Source organism: Sinohyriopsis cumingii, chromosome 2 (genome assembly GCF_028554795.1).
Source record: "Sinohyriopsis cumingii isolate HCF-2022 chromosome 2, ASM2855479v2, whole genome shotgun sequence".
NCBI lineage: Eukaryota > Metazoa > Mollusca > Bivalvia > Unionida > Unionidae > Sinohyriopsis > Sinohyriopsis cumingii.
In genome coordinates this window covers 114978015-115002420 of record NC_142962.1, presented here as the reverse complement: position 1 = coordinate 115002420, position 24406 = coordinate 114978015, and the positions used below count along the sequence as shown (strand labels likewise).

The 24406-nt window shown below is 34.5% G+C and overlaps 1 protein-coding gene across 1 annotated transcript in view; it reads left to right on the top strand.

Annotated features, from left to right (window-relative positions):
* The window catches only part of LOC149805642 (uncharacterized), a 236030-nt gene that overhangs the window by 195752 nt on the left and 15872 nt on the right, over positions 1–24406 (top strand). The window contains exons 14-17 of the mRNA XM_089934527.1: positions 3318–3453; positions 3976–5720; positions 11349–11624; positions 23169–23254. Of these exons, the coding sequence (XP_089790653.1) occupies positions 3318–3453; positions 3976–5720; positions 11349–11624; positions 23169–23254 (2243 nt within the window). The remainder of the gene's footprint in view (positions 1–3317; positions 3454–3975; positions 5721–11348; positions 11625–23168; positions 23255–24406) is intronic.

The following is a 24406-nucleotide window of genomic DNA, read 5'->3' as shown; positions in this document are numbered from 1 at the left end:
CACAGCTGCTTTTAATCTTGTCTTTGTTTTGGGGATACAAGAGGAGGCTTTCAGTTACCACTAGAAATTCTATACATGTACTGGCTGCAGCTATCAGAGAAGGAACCATAATGACTGTCAAAACCATGTTTCTATAGGTACTATCTAAAGATAGTAAATGTGTAGTATTATTCATAGCTTTCTGGTTCAAGGAAGACCTTGAGATAAATGTTTCAGGAAGCTAGATAACATGGGGTGTGTTCTTTGTTACAGCATAGGACAATGGAAAGGTGACTTTGTATTTCAAGGATTTTGATGTTATAGATAATAGAGCACCAGATCACAAGTGTCAAAGTTGTTTAAATCCTAAAAATACAGCAAGAGAGAAATGAATGCAAAATAATAATAAAACGTTAAATCTGGTGTTCTGCACATGTGACTCTCTTTAACCACCACCACCACCCCTCCAATAAAATGAAAACACCCACTCCCCAGCCCTAATTGAAAGCTAAAGAGGATATTGTGATTACTAACGTCTATCCATCCATGGACAAGTTTTGTTCTGCCAAATAACTTAAGTTTGCTCTAGGAATGGTGGAGCTAAAGACAGAAGCCATACAGTTTGGGAGATGCTAGATCCATGGTCAAGGTCACTAGAGCTGAAAATGTGATCTTGGTTTCTACATGATAAATCCTTGGCCTGATTTTCTTTAAACTTTGTTGGTAGCTTACACTTGGCAAGGACAGTTCCCTGTTAATTCTGAGACCAAGGGGTAAAAGGTCATGACCATTAGAGCCATCAGTGTAGTTTTATATTGATTTACTCTCAATAAATCAAGTTCCTCAGCTCATTTCTTTTTGCAGACTTCATAAATAGGCTAATATTATGCAAGACACAAACCCATTGATTCTCGAGTGCAGTGGTCAGTTGTCAAATTGAGGTCACAAAATCTAAAATTGTCATTTTGGATTCCACATCATAAATCTACTTTGAGTTCCCACACTCAGTTTCTGTCAACTTCATGGTTGTATTATGTATGAGAAAGGGCAGCTGTAATTGATAGATCAGAAGTCAAGATCACTGGACATGAAATTGCTAAATTATGTTCATTTTACATTTGCATTTAATAGTTATGGTCATTGTGGTGGATCAGTCATTTTTCTTATGGCTATTTCTTTATTATGTTTATTCCACATTTAATTCCTTATTGTCATTCGTCTCTAGTGATGGACTTAAGACAGAATTTTTACTTTGTTGCAACATGCCTCATTGCAGATAGCTACCAGCACTCTTCAGTTCTGAGGAAAAAGAGTTTAGGGTTGCTTCTTACCATTACAATGGGGGACCCTGAGTGGCCGAGTGGTCTAAAGCACTCACTGTTCTAGATCACTGCCGTCTCACCTCATTCTGCATGGGTTCAATTCTCAGGCTTGGCTAGCATGGGCCGTTAGAAAGCTTGCCAGTAACTTCTTGTGGGTCGGTGGTTCTACTTGCGGTTTTCCAGGGTTCTTCCTCCACCAGTTATACTGGCCACCATGTATAGCCTATCCTGTGCTAAAATATGGTGTTAAACCCTACATCAACAACAACAACCATAAGATTGGACTAATGATGTCTTCTCTTATTATATATGAATCCAAGGTTGATATCCACCCTCAATGTAAATAACTGATTTATTAATTCAGGTTGAATAAATTAGTCACTAAGAGTTGGAGAATTTTTTCCAAGCTAAACCTCTTAAATCCCCTCCATTCATCATGAACTCAAACATGATGCAAGGATATATTAGCAAACAAATACTTATATGGGAATAATCTAACTTCATTTTATTCTTTTTTCCTTTTCTTATTATTTTTGCTACATTGCATTTGTGTGACAAATGGGAAAACAATAATCATTCATTAAGAATAGATTATGGATGCAAAATCTCTCTCTCTCTCTCTCTCTCTCTCTCTCTCTCTCTCTTGTGTTGTAAATGTATTTTGGTGGAATATTTATACTCAATACAAGGCCATTTGAAATTATTTATTTAGAAATTTAAATGAAACAATCTGCAATGACACTAGGACAAATGTGTATTTTCCTTTGTAAATTTTTATAATTCTCTAGGGTCTCTTAAATAAAGCTGTCTCTCTGCCGATGGGGGGAGGGGGACACATATGGCCATTGGAAATCATTTGTTAATTGCCTCAGCAAGATTGTTCATAAATGGGGGGGGGGGTTGGCACTTACAGTGTCATATGTCTCTTTCGGCTTTGAGATTTATAAAATTGTACTTTGCTTGGTTTGGGGCCAATCGGTGTATAGTTTTGACCAGTTCACATCTATCTTCATGCTTGTCCAGCTTTCAAAATGACAAGTCCTGTCTAGTGGTCTTCATTAATGTCTTGTAATGTACTACTATATTATTGCATCTATATAAATAAGGTTGACACCAGTTCAGTCTTGGGTCAGTAATATTACCCAGTCACAAAGTGCTAATTGCTTAGCATTTCAGATTCCTGCACCATCTGAACCTAGCAAAGGTAAACATAGTAATGGGGAGGGTAGATATTGATAATTTAGATATATATTCTTTTAATAAATTCATGGAAAATGTGGTTCAGACAAGCTGGCATTTTGAATTCATTGAATAGGTCAAACAAAATTATCAGAGCATCAATGTTGTTTTATAATGGAGTTTGCAATGATAATATATAAAGACAGAGTATATTGTTCTTTCTTATGCAGAATATTTATATATAGATTTGATTTAATCATGCAGGTGTGGACCAGATATTTCCTCAAACTATATTTAATATTGATAATTGATAATAATTTATTAAGTGGTACACTGCATGTAGTAACTTCAGTAGATCTGGTTCATTGATATCAAATAATGACACCCTATCTATCTGACAGACCTGACCTCCTGGCCATTTTGATTGCCAACTGTACACTGTATAATACTCCTATAACTGTGAAATGTGTATCATGCATGACAGTTACACAGTAAATTGACAGGTAGTTTTCTATTTTGCATGTAGCCCAGATAGAATCATAGTCTTGTTGATTTTAAAGTCAAACATTCAGATGGTGTTTGATGTTTCACCATGCTGAGTTCTCAGTAGTGACCAAAATAGCCACTGACTACTAATTTTCCCTGATGGCTTAAGTTACTTTCTTGAAATAATCCATTTTGGATGCTGCTTTTTCCTTTTGTTGAGAGAGACTCACAGAGAGATGTTGTGATCACATGCAGAATTTGGACTGTGATTTTGGCTACTGCAGGAACAAATTTAGTGGGAACCTGACCAAATATGTAACTGAAAGTCAATGTTCCTTCTCTGCCTTTCAGGAGAACCCAGCCTCCTCAGTACGAAGTGATGCTCCAAAATGGGTCAGCCAGTGGGCAGCTTTGACCAATCGAAAATCCTGCGACAAAAGTGGTGACATGGATGAATATAGTCCAGGGTCTTCCTTGTCAGATCAAGGTAAGGTGCTTGTATGTGTCTGGAATCTTAGAACATCGGGTTTGTTTAGTAAGTTTTATCATTAATATAATTTTCAGCACTTCAGTTCAAAAACTTGTTGTGTATCAAGCTGTAGTTTGCATCCATAGTTTAGACTTATTAAATCCTCCTCTTGATTAAGCTTGGTTTCCATGCAGTGACTTCAAGCAAATGATGAGAATGACTGCACCTACATTGGATGCCCATTAATTGATTGATTAATTTTCAACAAATACTGGTAACCAGTTACAGCCAGGCTGAGTGGCATTTGTAAGTACGCAGTGTATACCATTTAAACCAGGCTTCCTACACTCCTGTACGTATATGTATTTTGTTAACAAGATTCCTGTTTTTCATGCAAACCAATTTTAAGTCTCTTTCAGGACCCAGGAGAACAATGTTTGTGTTTGACTATGTTCTTCTTATTGTTAGTAGTAGTAGCAATTGTACCTATAATAGTAGAAGTACAGGCCCACTGAGTCAAGTTTAAGTGTTTAATTTCAGACAAAACAGAGCCAAGGAACAGTACCAATACCAAGCCTCCAAATGGGCTTAGTCGAAAACGTCCTGGAACAGGGCGTAGACTGCCATCCATTCCACCAGAATCAACAAGTCCTGTTAATAGTGAATCCAGTAAGGGGAGTCCGTGCACTCGAACTTCCAGCCATGTCAGTAGCCCAGGGCTAAAATCTGTGAAAATTTCTAGTCATGTTTCATCTCGTTATCAAGACACAGACTCGGAGTCAGTATCTCTTACCAAATATGAAAGTAATTCTATGGGAGGATCTGTTGTATCTAGCAGGGGAGGTCAGCGCAAAAGCAGCGGAAGTGTTGCCAGCCTTGATACAGAAATTCTTCTGAAGGACACTGAAGTTGTCATGACTGCCATAGAGGCTAGAATGGGGTCAAAATCAGACAAAGTGAAGGAAAATGGACACATTAGTGTAAGTTCTATGGAACGACGGGGCAGTGCTGATTCGGATACAGATACATCCAGTATGGTTGCCTTAGTTAATGGTGATGAGGATTATAACAAATTGTACTATGAAAGTCCTAGGATAGCTTTAAGGAAAGGTCAATTGAACGAGACAAAACAGTCCAGTGCTGTCATGGATTCAAAGTCTCAGGTGAAGTCTGCAGGTGAAAGGGTACAAACACATCATGATACTCATTTGTTTACATTCAGAAAGGAATTAGTTGAGTTTGAACCATCAGTCGTATCAGATGTTTTGAGTGGAACAGAAAGGACCACAACTGTTGTATCTGAATCTTTGATGGTCAAAGGGGAAGAACTATTGGTCAAACAAGACTCAAAAGGAAAGGGTACAATTTCAATGACAAAGCCTAATCGAGCATTCCAGCTTCGGAGAGCACATGCAGATAGTGAGGAACCATCTCTCCATTCTCCACGATCCACAGCAAGTGTAGGATCAATTGTATCAAGTAATACTTCAAGTGTCATGCCATCTTCCAGGATGCCGATGAAAGCAAAACGCCCAGGATCAGGTAAATTGGCTGACAAGCTGCAACAACAGCAGCGACAACCACAGCAGCAGGTTTCAGCTAGAAGTGAACAAAGTTTGGGGGCTCAGATAGTTAGGAAGAGTAGAGAAAATGCTAGGTCAATGGACCTCGCTGCTGCACTTGCACGGTCTGACGGTGGTCGACACAGTCTTCGAATGTCAAGGACCCTCTCTGTTCCAGGGTCTACACCAAGCACTCCTAGCACACCTTCAGAAAAAAGCCAGAAACGAAAAAGTGATATACCTGCTTCTTCAAAAACTAGTGGTCTGAGGCATTCTAATAGTTTGAAAGTGAGTGGAGTCAGCGTGACTCCCAAACAGTCCTCCCAGCCTCCTAGTCGATCTAATTCACCTAAATCTGCAGAAAGAACTGCATGGAAACGACGGAAAGACTACGATCCCCGCAAAGCTGTGGCTGAGGCTAAAGGGAAAGTCAGAGATAGTACAAAGCCTAAAATAGAGATGAGTGTAACAGGTAGTCGGCGAGTGACACGGTCAGCCTCCTTTACTAATACTCGGGATTTGGGATTAAAACTTAGTACCTATAAAAGTGACTCTATTTCAAGTACAGATGATATAAGTCACAGAAGCAGCGAGACTAGTGATACCTGTGATAATACTCCCAGGAGAGGATTTGTTCCATACCCTCGTTCTGTGTCGACCAGAATGGTATATGCTTCCAGTACTGAAGAGGACGAACAAGAGAGAGTCATTCGTTCAACACAGGTAAACATTGAATTAATTTGTCTTGAAAAGCTTTTGTTTCATTTGATAGCTTTCTTATAGAAGCAAAAGTTAGTTTGACTTTCTTTTTGTTTTATAGCTTATTTGTATTTTTTTTATTCCAACACTATGACCAGTGGTTGTACATTGTCACCGTCAAAGGGTATGATTGAATAAAATGTAACCATAACATTGTAAGGAAAAAAGCTTTCACATGTGGTTTATATTAAAAGTTAAGCTCATTTTAATAATGAATATTGTATACTGAAATCATTTAAATCAGTAGTGTTAATTTTGAAATATAGTGAGGGTTTAGATTTCCAATAAGTTTTAGCAGCACAGGTTACATGTATCTTGTTGTAAAAGTCTGTCTGGTATTTTACCATCTGGCACACATTAGTGGAATTGCAAGATATAGTGGTCACTTTTCCAACAGCAGAGGATCACCAGAATCAATGATTTGTGAAGGTTTTCATAAATATGTTCCATTTAAGCATGGGCTTGATAAAAAGACCCAGGCCTTTTTGTGTGGTAAACTTCATTTTGTTTGAAATTCAAAGATTACTTTAAATTGCAAAGCACAGTATTGAAATGGAAATGGTTGGGAGTTGAAGAGTCAGCGGGAGAATTACATATAACCTGGCTGTAAGGTCAAGTGAGATTATGGATGGTCCTATGTATGTGTTGCACATTGTGTCAAACAATTATAATTGCTATTGGCAACTTCTTCTCCACAAACCATTTGACCAATTTGGATATGATTTTACAGGGAGCATTCTAGTATCAGTTTCTTTTAAATATGTTTATCAGATGCCAATCTTTCTTCCATTATGGCCACTAGAGCTGGGTACAATGAACAGTTTTGTACAATGGTTTTTCTGAAAGAACCACAGTACGCTATGTGACAGTTATACTAGGTACCAACAGTTTAATGTTCTGAGGCAATTACCTGACCATTTCTTTTTATCTTCTGGCTGTCAGTAGCTGAGAAAAATATCTTGCTATATTTTATAGCAAAAGAATTCATATTATATCCATCATTGTATAAACAATGCTGATCTACCATCAGATATGGCAACCATTACTAAAATTAAAAAAAGGACTTTCAAAGACTTTTTAGTAACTGCTGAGGAGAATTTGACCAGATTTGAAAGTAAACATTCTGGCATTAATGGCTTTGAAATTTGTACATATGCTGATTCACCATCAAAAACGTTACCATTACTAAAAATAAAAAATCCTTTTTAAGAAACTTAATCTCATAATCCATGAACAGAATTTGACCAAATTTTACAGGAAGCATCTTTGATGAAAGGCTTTATGTTTATAGCGATACTCTGCCATCAGATATGGTGGCTGTTACTAACAATGCACAAACTTTTCATATCTTTCTCTAAAGAGCCACATAACAGAAGTTAAAAGAAAAATACTGTTAAAATTTCGCTATCCCATATCCGCCACCAAATATGGGTACTATTACTAAGGACAGAAAAATATTTATACTACTTTATCTAAAAATAAAATGCTGAACGGAATTTATCCAGCTTTGATAGAAATTATCTTGCCATATAGATTCCATTAGTATTTGACAAACGGAATTGATGTGCCATCAGTTTTGGAGATAGATATAAAAACTAGAGAGACCATGAAACAGCTGCTTTCATTAGATACATAGTCATCAGAGTTGAAAAGTATTTCAGCAAATAGGATCATACGTACTAACCCCAACTTCTGTTCTTGCATTAGGCTTTGAGGCCAACATCAACTAGATGAGCAATCTCAGATTTGCTTGAGCCACTCATTTTTTCAACTCTTCATAACAAAACATAAATTACGGATCTGGGTTTGCTACTGCATTAGAACTGATGAACGTACAGTCTAGTTCATGTGGTCAAGTATCACAACTGGTACAATGCATGTTAAAGTATGCATGTATATTTACAGGTATATTACATATGCAGTATGTAACTATATTGTTATCACTAAATCATTTTGCGTGTTGTTGGTTTTTTCCCCAACATGTTGCATGTATGTATTACTGATATTTAAGACCCTATATCAGGAGGAGTGCACAACATGTTCTGTCCAGCCTTCAGGGCAAATTAAAGCAACACTCAAATCTGGCCCGTGAACAGTAATTATGTTAAAGAAATTAGTGTTTGCAGCCCTCGAGTGGTCTTAAAATAGTGCAATCTGGCCCTTGGCCAAAAAAGGTTGTGCACCCCAGTCCTATATGATATAAATAATCCAGATTTTGAGCATGTTTTTATATCACCTGGTCATAAGGCTTTGTGAGCTTATAACATCACCATTTGTCCATCATCCATCATTGATTCGTCATTTGTCCATCATCCATCATTGATTCGTCATTTGTCCATCATCCATCATTGATTCGTCATTTGTCCATCATCCATCATTGATTCGTCATTTGTCCATCATCCATCATTGATTTGTCATTTGTCCATCATCCATCATTGATTCGTCATTTGTCCATCATCCATCATTGATTCGTCATTTGTCCATCATCCATCATTGATTCGTCATTTGTCCATCATCCATCATTGATTCGTCATTTGTCCATCATCCATCATTGATTCGTCATTTGTCCATCATCCATCATTGATTCGTCATTTGTCCATCAACAGTGCTTGTTACCACTATGAAGGCAACACTTTTTTATTCAGTTTTGATCAAATTTTGCACTGTAAGTTTGTATCATCAACATCTCAGAAATTTTTAAATATGAGCAAGACCTTTTCATACTGATTTCAGGTCTGATTTTTTATATTAAACTTAGAATATATGCTTATACAGATAGGTTTGATAATGAGTGAGATTCATGTGTATTGAAACTTGCATCTGTTTGACTGAGTTTGTTACAACTCAGGTAGCCATATTTCTTATCCAGTTTTGATAAACTTTGAATGCAGGCTTATGTCATTGGGCTATTTTGATCAGATCAGTATTGAGCGAGAGCCACTCACATTAATGATGTGATTTTGCATCTGACTGGTTTAGTTTGTAACCATGACTCTGAAGGCCATGCTTCCAATCAGATTTTGAATAAACTTGGAAAATAGGCTTGTATGATCATGATCTCAGATGAGTTAGACAATGATAAAGATCCACACATATGTTAATGAGGTGATCTTGCATCTGATTTTTCAAACTTATTACCACCCTACAGGCTATTTTTTTTAATCGAATTTTGAGCAAGCTTGGTAATTGGACTATAATCATCAAGATGGCCCATGAGTTGTATTATGACAAGGGCTGCACTTATTCATGAAATTCAGTACTGTGATGAATTCTCAGTTCAAATGCAGTTTTTTGTTGAAGAAAAATCCTTTTAAAATACCAGTTATCTCTTTCTAAATTAAACCAGAGCAGTAATAACCAATGATTTTCAGAATCACCATTTTGGGGTTACAGAGATATTCCCTATGCAGAAATTATACAAAACCAGTTTTAAAAAATTAGAATACAAAATGTGTAAATTTTGATAAAACGATTTATTCACGTACAAAGTAGCAAAATAATACACTTTAGGGATTTAAATAAAATTAAATATACAGTTGCAGGCTAGCATGAACTATGTGCAATGTTGTTATTAAGTATCAGAATTTCTTTGTATAATTATATTTGTTTGCAAGTAATTGTGTTTATTTTTTCAATTTGCTTTTCCTCCTTTAAAAACATGTTTCTTTAAAATCCATGTCTGAAGTGTATACATTTATTTGCAAAGAATTGTTTCTAAAAACTTGGCTACATTTAAATTCCTTAATATTTTGAACATGTTTAATATTTGGCAAAACAGAGATTGACAGCTGCTTGTATTGCCATGCTAAAGTGCCAATAAATGTTGTCATTTATATTTTATAACAAGTATTGCACAATATTTATATATTCAGTGCCATTAATCACAAATTATTTGGAATTTACATTTATTTCTAGATTTTAATAAATAAATTACCCCAATATTCTTTTCTGTTAAAAGACTTATTTAATTACCAAGAGTAAAGAAATCTGCGGCTTAGAAAAGGCCTATGAATTTTAATTACAGTTCTCGTGAAAGATTTTTGATTGTGTAGACTGCATAATAAGGCTTCAAACTTAACTTTTAAAGCTCTTGGGTGACTTGGAGTCTTCATTAAAATCATGCCTTTATCATTGGAAAGAACTTTTACCAGGCAGTAGTACATGTATAATGGCTACAGTTGACATGCTATAAAATATGAGGGATAAAGTGCATAGGCTGTGTTCTTAGAGTACTTCATAAGCCTGCTTAATAAAGTGTGTGTGTGTGTGTGTGTCTGTGTGTCTGTGTGTGTTTTCTGTATGAACATCCATCTGTATATCAATCCATCAACAATCCAGATTAACCTGTGTTACAGCTTTCATGAGGTCATTTTCTCAAGTACAGTTCACCGGGTTAGTAGCTTGGGGAAATGCTCAACAAATGTGCCATGGCCAGCTTATTGATTTATGATACTTATCAGAAAGGTGTAATATTTGTCAAAGATGATTTAAAGAAAACTTTACTCCTCTCTGAATTATTTGCTCTCTGAAGAAAGCGTAATTTTCAGTTGGTCATTCATTCCATCATCTTCTTTTTGAAAAAATTTATTTGCTGATCCTTTAAGAAATTTAATCATGCGACCATTTTATTTAAATGACTAGGTTTCTTTGTGCTTTTTTGTGTCAAATATATTTAAAAATTCATTTCATACAGGTAAACGATCACATTTAATCATGTATTATTTTCAGTAGCTACATTTTTTAACTGGAATTTTTTATACAAATTTAAGAAAATTACTTTTAAATAAGTTTTGCTCTCCCAATTTCAAATAATGGAAATCCTGCTTAACATGAGGAAATGTTATGAATGTAATTTCAACAAAATTATTTAAATTTGCACTCTAGATTGATAAAATGTCTGTTGGTGGGGTGGGTAACATGTTTGCATGAATGATGTCTTGCATGATACACAGTAGTAAAGAACATTGATCTAGAATGGCTTGTTATGCATCAGCAATGTGGTATGTCAAAATTAATTGTAAAATAAAGTAGTGTGGAAACAAATCTACTTGTACTTACTTTGTGACATAAGTGCCTTTGTCTTCCCTTATGAATTTTAAAATTTAGCAAATAGTGACATAACTATATGTTATACCATTACTTACTTGGAATCATTTTGGTCTAGTCCAAATAGTTACCTCACTTGGAAATAAAAAGATGTCATGGGGCATGTTGTGTTGATGAAGCAAATTATGGCATTATTTAGAAGCAGCATGGAAGCAAACTATTTTTTGGAGGCTTTTATGGAGAAAAAAACTTTGATTAGCAGAAAATTGTCCAATGTTAATTATCAAAGAAATAAATGGATCTTAACTCATACCATACATCCATTGCTTCAGTACTGCATGACTTCCCAAAAGTTCTCAGTCTGAAAATGCTGGAAGGGAGTGATTTAGCCTTGCCAATGGATGTCAGATTGTATAACCTAGTATAGCTTGTGGACAGCATAGCTAGATCCATGTTCTTTACAATTTAGGTATAACTATTCTTTCCAATCAGTACAAAGAAGTTCATTTCATAACATTACGTACCTTATTTTGCCATTGTCTACAGGACCTCCGCCCTTACAAGGTTGGCAGATCAGCTATCAACCCGCACAAGTCGGCCTTCACACCCCCTCCACCTCGATCAATGGATCTCTCCATCTTCACCCCTCCCCGTAAAGAGCGTTCACAACCATCTACGCCTATGAGTCATAAGAACACTTCCCCAGTGCTTCACTCCCTACCTCTCTATTGCATGCCCTTAGATAGGCAATGCATGGATCTAGGGCATAAAAGGGAAGCCTTTCCTTCTTCTGATTCATCCCTTTTGCAGAAAAACCAACAGGTTTGTCATATCTCTTCAGTTGCAGGTTTTTGTCACTCAGCACTCTTCGTGTATCTTAACTCATTGTTCTGTTGGTGGAAGTTTCAAGATTAAAAAAGGCAGTCTTTTGATGTAAATTCTCTGTAATGGCACAAACTTGTGGCACAGGTTTTTAGCCCACGAGACGGTACTCGATGTGGGCAGTTTCCATCCATGTTACGACCTTTTCAGCACAATGCTTGAGATTTGCTTCTATAATGTTTCGAATTTTTCCTCACATATAATCTTAGCAAATTTTCAGTCTCTAAACTTATTATTGTTTACAAGAGAACTGACAAGGAAAGAAAAGCAATTAGTTGTACGCATAAATAAATATTCATTAGTAAAAACACTTCATTTTTGACATACTTTGCAATTGTCCGCTAATAAATGTCTAATTAAAAAATTCTGACATAAGTATAAAATCTTCCTACAGATATTTTCTACACTAATGTAAGTTCTAAAACTTATTTAATGAGAACTTTTGTTCACAGCAGTGGCATAGCAAAAGATTCTGCTCCTTCCACCGACTTATTTCTGGCACCTCTTTCAATAGCATTTCACATGTTTGATATCAATTTTAGTCCTACGCAGGGCTTGCTACACCGCTGTTCACAAGAGACCAAAATTATTTACCTGTAGAAAATGTCTAGTGATGAGAACAAAGTATTTAGATAATAATACAGTAATATCTTAAATATGTGTGGACTGAATGTGAAAATAATTTGGTATAATCATGGTAAGTTCTCTTACATCACAATCGTTTCTTTTAAAAGTTGGATTTAGATATTTTTCCAGTTTACTTGGACTGTTTTATATAAAATGAAAATGATAAAGTTTTTCAGGTTCAAATAAAATGGCTTCTTATCACTGTGTAATATTCCAGATTTAAAATCATATGCTAAACAAATATTTTAGTTATTCTGTAGTTTTCAGTTGTAGCATTACTATTTTTGGAATCTGCATTATATGTGAATGGTTAAACAAATTCAACTTGTATGATTATTTTCATTTTTATAATTCTATTCATTTGTTTTGTAAGTTAGTGTTATTTTTTTATAATTATTTTTTTATTGTTCAAATGCAGGAGATATTGTCTCCAGCTGGGACAAAATTGCAGAGATATTATGTTTATGAGTTTTTTCTATTCCTTCATTTGGATCTATTTTCTCAAGTCATGTGGATCTCTTTTCTCAAGTCAATTGGATCACTTTTCTCAAGTCATGTGGATCTCTTTTCTCAAGTCATCTGGATCTCTTTTCTCAAGTCATCTGGATCTCTTTTCTCAAGTCATGTGGATCTCTTTTCTCAAGTTATGTGGATCAATTTTCTCAAGTCATGTGGATCTCTTTTATTTCTGTTTTTCTAGTTCATATGATGTTATGTGTCATTGTACATGCATAGTTCACTGCCATCATTTAAACTTAATGAACTAGACTGCAATCTGCTTTTTTATTCAAGAAAGGTAAATTAATTCTAAAACGACTGTCAGTTACGAGCTTATTACATCACCTAATTTGTACTAAATGTATCCACAGATGATCCCTGTCTCAATAACTTGAAACTTCCACCTGTTTCTGCATTGTACTTACACAGAATTATCTAACACCTTGTGTCACCCTCATACTGACCCATCATTTCATTATTTGCTTAATTTAACACAAATGTCAAATCAGAAATAAATGTTGTCCTATTGAATTGTAATACCTTCACATGTATATTTCAGAGTCTTAACATTTTTTAGTGTTGAACTTGGACATGATGGTTTTTTACTTGATCCAAATTGGGGTAGATAACCTTTAGAGTTTTTACAGATCCATTACAGTAAAACCTGTCTTGAGAAGCCACTCTTATGAGACACCACCTGTCCTAAGAGATCATTATTTTTTGACAGAAGAGGTGGTCTTTCAAGACATGTTCTGATGTACTACATATGAAAAGCAAATTCTTTCCTTTGGTAAGACAGGTCACAGTGACCAAGTTAGTATAAATAAGTGGTACATTAGTGCTTTCAGTAGAATAGTAGTTTATAATTACTATGACTAAATATTTTGTACAAAACCATTCATGAAATGTAGTGTCTTTAAAGCAAGAAGATGTACTTTAACAGTCTTGTCAGCCCCAATATTAACAGACATCTTAACTTTTAGGTTATCAACCTTTTCATATGGTTTCCATACACTTGATGTATTTATGTTTCTGGACTTAAAGTTAGTTGTATAATTTCATGTTCAGGAATTAATTTGTGGACAGTTTCTTTTTATATGCACAAAGACAAAAAAATAATTGACTGTCCAGCACTTTTGACTGTTAAAGATTTGCATATCCTTTGGTGCTCATCCAATTTGCGAAGTCCAGTGCATACCACAGTATGAATGTAATGTAAGTACTAATACCTGTTCAGTTACAAGGTCAGTATGTAAAGACTGTTCTAATATAAGGTGAAACTGACATGCCATGATGGTCTGGCTATACAGCAATCATTAGGGTATCTTGTTATCTTAACACATGAACCCCCGTGGTCAGAATCTGATTTTGTGTCCAGATTTTAGACTTTTTGGTCTCAGTTCTTAGGCAAACTGGTATGAACTGCAAACAGACAGATGAACCTTTGCAAAAAGTAGGATAAGATGGGCATTTGGAATAAAGAGTGGTCTCGATACAAAAATAATGGCTTCGTTTAGCAACAAAAAAAAGAAAGAACACCAACTTTTATCCTTTTGCTCATGCGCGAGTCAAATAGCCATTGAAAAATTATGTTTCTAACACAACTAGGCAGTATATTATTGGATGATCACCTGGAAGTTGGTGTTTTCAGATGTATTCAGAAATAGCTATCAAAATGTGTTTCCTACTCGAATTTTAGGCGAAAACAACAAAAACCTCCAGGGGTTCATGTGTTAATCCCATCATCTTTAAGACATATATCCATACATCATCAGGCTGACATCCTACACATTCTACTCATTAATATCACCACCAGCTTTTACATAGAAAAATGTTGTATCCTCTGTATATCACTCTGATGTATGACCACATAAAGCATTCTTACTCTTTGTTCATTCACCTATATAGTGATCAATAGATTCTGTATCAATCAATAATGGCTCATAAGAAGTCATTTATGTACTTTGCCACACTCAGTATATCTGCGTCTGTCATGAACTTAAGTCACAGGTAATTGGTGTTAAAGTCGACACATTTGCACAAGAACGTATTCAGAATAGCAAGAATCACTGCAAGTGTTACCTTTGCATCGTACCTGCACCATTATATTAGATATACATGTATCCACTATTGAATACAACAACTGAACAAAATATAGCTTTATTCATTGAGTATTTCTCAGGCCAATCACAGATGGTCAAAAAGTTGTCTACTAGGAATGATATTAGATATAAAACAATACCTCATTATGTGTGTGTGGGTGTGGGTGTGTGTGGGGGGGGGTGTGGGTGTGTGTGTGTGTGTGGGGGGGGGTTTTTTTTACTTAGATTTTTAACATACCTTTAAAAAAATTATGTCATATTGCTATGATGTCTGCAGTGTGACAGTTTATAGTGATGTCTAGCACTGGGGCATCATGCCACAGATATGTAACATGATGTCCCACCCAGTCACATTATCCTGACACCTGGCCAACCAGTCCTAACACTAACCTCTTAATGCTGAGCACCAAGTGAGACAGTTGTTAGTACCATTTTTGTAAGTCTTTGTTTTGTTTTTAAAGCATTTCTTCCACCTCCACTTTGGCAAAAGTCTGAGTATATTGTTGAAAACTTTTGTAAAGATCAATCAGTAACAAAACTAGTGTCATTTCCAGCAAGTTGGTGGAAGCAAGTGCTCAATTTTACATATTTTATCATGAGTTCCAAAGTGACTGTTACAATCAGGATGCTCTTAGAAGATATTTTGTATTTGCAGAATGTTTATAATGTCCATGGGTTTAACATCTTGTATCCCAATAGTATAATGTCCACGGGTTTAACATCTTGTATTCTAATAGCATAATGTCCATGTGTTTAACATCTTGTATCCCTAAAGAATAATGTCCATGGGTTTAACATCTTGTATCCCTATAGTATAATGTCCTTGGGTTTAACATCTTATATCCCTAAAGAATAATGTCCATGTTTTTAACATCTTGTATCCCTATAGTATAATGTCCTTGGGTTTAACATCTTATATCCCTATAGTATAATGTCCATGGGTTTAACATCTTGTATCCCTAAAGCATAATGTCCATGTTTTTAACATCTTGTATCCCTATAGTATAATGTCCTTGGGTTTAACATCTTGTATCCCTATAGTATAATGTCCATGGGTTTAACATCTTGTATCCTAATATCATAATGTCCATGGCATTAACATTTTGCATCCCTATAGCATAATGCCCATGGGTTTAACATCTTGTATCCATATAGCATAATGTCCATGGGTTTAACATCTTGTATCCCTAAAGTATAATGTCCATGGGTTTAACATCTTGTATCCCTATAGCATAATGTTCATGGGTTTAACATCTTGTATCCCTATAGCATAATGTCCATGGGTTTAACAGCTTGTATCCTAACAGCATAATGTCCATGTTTTTAACCTCTTGTATCCCTGTAGTATAATGTCCATGGGTTTAACATCTTGTATCCCAATATCATAATGTCCATGGGATTAACATTTTGCATCCCTATAGCATAATGCCCATGGGTTTATCATCTTGTATCCCTATAGCATAATGTCCATGTTTTTAACCTCTTGTATCCCCTTAGTATAATATCCATGTTTTTAACATCTTGTATCCCTATAGTATAATGTCCATGGGTTTAACATCTTGTATCCCTATAGCATAATGTCCATGGGTTTAACATCTTGTATCCTAATAGCATAATGTCCATGGGTTTAACATCTTGTATCCCTGTAGCATAATGTCCATGGGTTTAACAGCTTGTATCCTAATAGCATAATGTCCATGGGTTTAACATCTTGTATCCCTAAAGCATAATGTCAGTGTTTTTAACCTCTTGTATCACTATAGTATAATGTCCATGGGTTTAACATCTTGTATCCCTATAGCATGATGTCCATGGGTTTAACATCTTGTATCCCTATAGTATAATGTCCATGGGTTTAACATCTTGTATCCTAATATCATAATGTCCATGGGTTTAACATCTTGTATCCCTAAAGTATAATGTCCATGGGTTTAACATCTTGTATCCCAATATCATAATGCCCATCGGATTAACATTTTGTATCCTAATATCATAATGTCCATGTTTTTAACCTCTTGTATCCCTATAGTATAATGTCCATGGGTTTAACATCTTGTATCCCTATAGTATAATGTCCATGGGTTTAACATCTTGTATCCCTATAGCATAATGTCCATGGGTTTAACAGCTTGTATCCTAATAGCATAATGTCCATGGGTTTGACATCTTGTATCCCAATATCATAATGTCCATGGGATTAATATTTTGCATCCCTATAGCATAATGCCCATGGGTTTAACATCTTGTATCCCTATAGCATAATGTCTGTGGGTTTAATATCTTGTATCCCTATAGCATAATGTCAATGGTGAAATGTTTTATATCCCTAAAGCATATCCTTACGTAACTATTCTGACTTTTTACAAAATGCCATGTGACCAGCAGATTTTGTGTTCAGTTTTTCTTATGCTTTAATAACAAAAGTGATTCTCTGGCTTAACAAACATTCTCAAATGTGTGTGTTGGGAGTGGGGACTGTATGGACTCTGCAAGTGTTTTCTTATTCTTATGTTTGTCTACATGTTATGTAGATATTATTGAATTCATAGACTTTTGTTGAGTAGACTCAAAATTGCTAAGAAAATTGCTGCAGTTGTATTATGTTAATGTAAAGCTCAAAGCATTCTAGTTTTGCTTTAGAGGTAGTGCACCAGTCATGCAGATTGCATAGATAACATGATAAACACCATGTCCTTCTGCAAACTACTTAGTCTTGGTCTGCATTTTGTTAATAATATATCCAAGAATAATGTTGTAGATGCATGCATGTATGCATACATACATAACATACATACATAACATACATACATACATACATACATACATACATACATACATACATACATACATACATACATACATAACAGTATCCAGTGTATGGCAGTGTGTGTGTGATTTGGATTTGTAACATAGCTATTTTTCAGTCATATTGCTACAGTGTGGGTAGTGGGGCAGTTTATAGTAACGTCTAGCACTGGGCATCATGCCATAGACATTTTGCATGATGTCCCACCCAGTCACATTATACTGACACCAGGCATTCATGTATTCATTCAGTGTAACCACACCTCCATTCCTGTATTCACCATGTTTAAGAGACACCTCCATTCCTGTATTCGCTAAGTGTAACCACACCTCTTCCTGTATTCGTTAAGTGTAACCACACCTCCATTCCTGTATTTGCTAAGTTTGACCACACCTCTGTTACTGTATTTGCTAAGTATAAACACACCTCCATTCCTGTATTCGCTAAGCTTAACAAACACCTCCATTCCTGTATTCACTAAGTGTAACCACACCTCCATTCCTTATTCACTAAGTGTAACCACACCTCCATTCCTGTATATGCTGAGCTTAACAGACACCTCCATTCTCGTATTAGCTAAGTGTAACCACACCTCCATTCCTGTATTCGCTAAGCTTAACAAACACCTCCATTCCTGTATTTGCTAAGCTTTACAGACACCTCCATTCCTGTATTCACTAAGTGTAACCACACCTCTATTCCTGTATTCCCTAAGTGTAACCACACCTGTACTCCTGTATCTGCTAAGCTTAACAAACACCTCCATTGTTGTATTCATTAAGCTTAACCATGTCTGCATTCCTCATGTCACTGTCATGAAGCTTAACCAATATATGTCAATTCCTGTAGTCACTTAGCTTAACCACCCCTGCATTCCTCTTGTCAGTGTCACAAAGTTTAACCAGTATATGTCAATTCTTGCTTAACCATCCCTGCATTCTTGTAGAGCTCTGTCAGTATTAACTACTTATCAGATTATTGTAAAAGTATTTGCCATTATAGATGTAGATATAACTATTTGTTTTACATTTTTCAGCCTTTATGAACTTGATATTATTTAGTGACTGCAGTTGTTGTGGACAAAGCCAAGCGAAGCATGGTTCACAACAAAGACAGATTAAAAAACTTGATAAACTACTACTTTGTTTTTCACATTTTGCCTCATAATTATTTCTGAGATGATGAAAGTACATCAGTTAATTTGATGATATTATGTCAGATGTTTAGATTTTAGGCATTAGCATCATGCATCCCCACTTGATCAATTTTCCTTTTACAAGCCAGGAGTGCAGAGAGTTCCAGGCCTCTGAAAAAATTCAGAGGGAGCTTAGCTTTCCTTTGTTCAGTTCTTTTTTGGTGTCCTCAATCTAGGCTCCATTGCTTGGTTCAAATCATGACATAGTTTCTGAATAATTAAGAATCTTTGATTCATATTCTACATCATATGAATGTATTATTCTGTGGCAACTTGCAAAGGCCACTGTATCTTAAGAAAGAATAACCACAATATTGTAAGAATGAACAATATTATTAAAGAGACTTTATTACCAGTAAGACCTGGTTTTAACAAAGGGAGAGTGTGCATGGTAAAAAGAACATAACATTTTTATGCTTAAAGTACATGAATACAGATATCAATTATTTTATATTATTATTATTATTATTATTGTTATTATTATTATTATTATTATTATTAATGATAACAATAATAATAATAATAACTTTATTTAGAGAAGGTAATTCAGTTACAGGAACTAATGTATGTTGAGGCCTTCTGATATATACATCACATACCTTATACAGTATACTACACATTGTGACAATAATAAGGCCTAATACTAAAGAAGTGACTTATTCTGAAAATCAACATAGCTTCAAGCTTGTAATACAATCAGTGAGCACATGTAAAAATTAAAATATCAGGAGGTATTTATATTACATAGACTTTTTCGATTGACTTATGATTTAAATTCACCCATTTAAGATTTTGATTATAAAAAGAAGAAATCACCGATCAGATAGGGTAAAATCAGTTGGACTGTGTGTGGTCAATGATCAGATACAGTAAAATCAGTTAGGCTACTTCTCTGGTCACTGGTCAGATAGGGTAAAATCAGTTGGACTAGATCTGTGGTCACTGGTCAGATAGGGTAAAATCAGTTTTGGACTGTCTCTGTGGTCACTGATCAGATAGGGTAAAATCAGTTGGACTAGATCTGTGGTCACTGGTCAGATAGGGTAAAATCAGTTTTGGACTGTCTCTGTGGTCACTGATCAGATAGGGTAAAATCAGTTGGACTGTCTCTGTGGTCACTGGTCAGATAGGGTAAAATCAGTTGGACTGTCTCTGTGGTCACTGATCAGATAGGGTAAAATCAGTTGGACTAGATCTGTGGTCACTGGTCAGATAGGGTAAAATCAGTTGCAATATGTCAAAAATATAATTTATTGTACAGGTCATCCCAAACCTACTGTTCTCACTGATATCTGTAAGATGAATTTCAAAACATGATTGAAGTTATGAATAGGACAGGTTGGAGGGGCTAAAGTGTGAGTATACTCTGCTAAGCTTCAATTCAGGTGCAGGATTGGTATATAATAAAAAGAATACCAGATATATTCCATCTTTTTGTACAAAAAAAAACACAATATATTTTAACTTGTGGAAACCTTTTCTGCAGTATATATGCAGGAAAAGAAAATTTTCTTTTTATTACACACCAATCTTGCTTATGAACTGAATATGTTAAAGTATAAGAATGAAAGCGAATATGATAACTACTTCACTGATAACTTTTAAAATTTCAAATTTAAGTTTATAATAAACTTGTATGTTATGATTTTATAAAATAGAATGAAAGTTTGTGTCATCAATTACATTCAGTTCTTATTACCAGGATCTGCAATTTTTGGTCATTTTCTTTTCCTGATAAATTTATTAATACTAAAGTTCTGAGATGTTCTGTAGCATGTCATATTTCAACCATATGAACCAGCCCCTTTTAGATTGATCAGGGCCAGTAACTTGTGTCACAAACAGGGTAGTACACACATACATTTTTCCCCACTTAGATACAAGTCTCGATAATTTTTTTGGTATTGTCAAGTTTCAATTAAGACATAGAGTACCATGCATGCAGCAGGAAATCTGTTGGTATTTTAGATGTCATTGTTTTCACAAACATTGGCTGACAGTTTTTAACTGTGACGTCGGTTGCTGGTTCTGTTTGTATAGTCATCATCATATTGATGGATTCGTTTACACTGAGAATATATGTGAAAGACCCTTTACAGCTTTTACATACCATGGTGGTCCACTATTATTAATGGGACCAAGAATCAGAACTAATATATATATATATATATATATATATATATATATATATAATATATATATATATATATATATATATATATATATATATATATATATATATATATATATATATATATATACCTGTCTAGAATACTATTGCAAAGTAATTGTCTATTTATAAGAATAATTATAGTTTTGGTACATAGTCTACATGTGTCTATTTATAAGAGTAATTAGTTTTGGCACATGGGCTACATGCATCTATTTTTAATAGTAATTATGGTTTTGGTACATAGGCTACATGCATCTATTTATAAGAGTAATTATGGTTTTGGTACATAGGCTACATGCATCTATTTATAAGAGTAATTATGGTTTTGGTACATAGGCTACATGCATCTATTTATAAGAGTAATTATGGTTTTGGTACATAGGCTACATGCATCTATTTATAAGAGTAATTATGGTTTTGGTACATAGGCTACATGCATCTATTTATAAGAGTAATTAGTTTTGGCACATGGGCTACATGCATCTATTTTTAAGAGTAATTATGGTTTTGGTACATAGGCTACATGCATCTATTTATAAGAGTAATTATGGTTTTGGTACATAGGCTACATGTGTCTATTTTTAAGAATAATTATTATAGTTTTGGTACATAAGCTACATGTGTCTATTTACAAGAATAATTATAGTTTTGGTACATAGTCTACATGTGTCTATTTATAAGAATAATTAGTTTTGGCACATGGGCTACATGCATCTATTTATAAGAGTAATTATGGTTTTGGTACATAGGCTACATGTGTCTATTTATTAGAATAATTATTATAGTTTTGGTACATAAGCTACATGTGTCTATTTACAAGAATAATTATAGTTTTGGTACATAGGCTACATGCATCTATCTCTAAGAATAATTATGGTTTTGGTACATAGGCTACATGCATCTATCTCTAAGAATAATTATAGTTTTGGTACATAGGCTACATGTGTCTCTTTATAAGAGTAATTATGGTTTTGGTACATAGTCTACATGTGTCTATTTATAAGAGTAATTATAGTTTTGGTACATAGGCTACATGCATCTATCTCTAAGAATAATTATAGTTTTGGTACATAGGCTACATGTGTCTATCTCTAAGAATAATTATAGTTTTGGTACATAGGCTACATGCATCTATCTCTAAGAATAATTATAGTTTTGGTACATAGGCTACATGTGTCTCTTTATAAGAGTAATTATGGTTTTGGTACATAGTCTACATGTGTCTATTTATAAGAGTAATTATAGTTTTGGTACATAGGCTACATGTGTCTATTTATAAGAGTAATTATAGTTTTGGTACATAGGCTACATGTGTCTATTTACAAGAATAATTATAGTTTTGGTACATAGTCTACATGTGTCTATTTACAAGAATAATTAGTTTTGGTACATAATCTACATGTGTCTATTTATAAGAGTAATTATAGTTTTGGTACATAGGCTACATGTGTCTATAAGAGTAATTATAGTTTTGGTACATGAGCTTCATGCATCTATTTATAAGAGTAATTATAGTTTTGGTACATAGGCTACATGTGTCTCTTTATAAGAGTAATTATAGTTTTGGTACATGGGCTACATGCATTGATTTGTAAGAGTAATTATGGTTTTGGTACATAGGCTACATGTGTCTATTTTTAAGAATAATTATTATAGTTTTGGTACATAAGCTACTTAGAATTTAAGGGAACAGGGTTTATTTGAGTGGGCAGTCAAGATAAGGAGTTGACAAATAAGGGACCAGCTTCACAAAACTTCTAAGCTTGGTTTTATGGTAAGAAAATAGTTTTTATTTAATTATGATTGTATATGTAAAATATTTTTGCCAGGAGCCATTCCAATTTCATATCAGTCTTCAAAAATAGAAGTTGCATGCTTTGAACATACCATATTATTAATTAATAATTTTTTTCATTACCAGCCCTGTAAGACATTAGTTTTTATGTGAAGTCTTGATGACAACTCAACATAGGGTTGAACCACATCTTTAAACCTCAAGAAAACAAAACAATAAAATAATGAATTTTTCTTCATATTTTTATGTCAGTTTTATTCACTTGTTATCTGATCTGTCTTTTTGTAGTCCTATGACAACATAATAGTGTCCTCAATCTACCAGTTGTCTCTCAAACTGAAGACCACAATGGACAGGACTCTCCAAAAATTAAGGTATGATGAAATTTAATAAAAACTGTATTAATTGATTATACACAGATGACTGTGTGCTGCATAGACCCAGATGTTCCATCATATAATACATTGACAGATTAGGCAGGCTTGTACAATATATTTTGTCAGTGATTGAATGCAGACAGCATAGCAGTCTCTATCTTCATTTTGATAATGTTTTAACTAATGTAATAGATGGTAATCAATTAATCGACTGGCATTTTTTCAGTATGATCAACAATAGAACATTATTTCACTTTTGAAATCATCATTCAGTATTTTTTCACTTGATAAACATTTTTTTAAAATTATAACAAACTACTGCCTAAATCATTTTATTGAGCACAGACAACTAGTTCATTTTCCATAGACTGTAATGTTAATATTTGGCCATATTTCTATACTTTTGAGGTAAGATCGGCAAATCATGCCTACATCTGCTGCACACCTCAGTTATGACAAATATTCTCCTGTAGGTGCCCAATTTAAAAATCCAGCCTGGTGATATCTCCCCCATTTACATCCAGCAGCACAGTGTGGTGACAGTGATAAATAAAAATGTTTTGGATTCAAGCCAACCAATGCGCACAGTTTATCCAAAAGTAGAATTCTGAAAAAGAATTAATTTTTTAAAAAATCTGGTAATTATTTTCAGCCAATCAGCAACCTTCATTTTTATAAGTATGGCATTTAGTATGGCTCACCAGTTGTTATGTACTTTTGAGAGAGTGATGTATGTAAGGTGAAGTTGTTTGCATTTAAAATATGGACAATGGAGAGAATGTTGGCATACCTCTGTGCTACATTAATGTAATGTGGATGATATTTCTTTGGATATTGTACTTTTGGAAATTGTACATGATCTAAGCACACTGCTAACTAAAATGACTGAATTAGTCTAAAGTACACCATCTATAGCAGCTATTCAAATAGGGAAAATAAATTTTGCCAGACTAGACAATACCAGCTTCTAAAAGTGCAATGAATGAATTACTAAATATGCAAAATGTAAAAAAAGTTATGGGCTCTTGTTTATACAATTTACCTCTGAAGTTCAGGAAGTGAAAATGACCAAGTAGAGCTAGCACTTTTTTGAAAGGTGCACATCTGGAGTAAGACCAAGCTGTATACTCTATAACCCATATTACACCT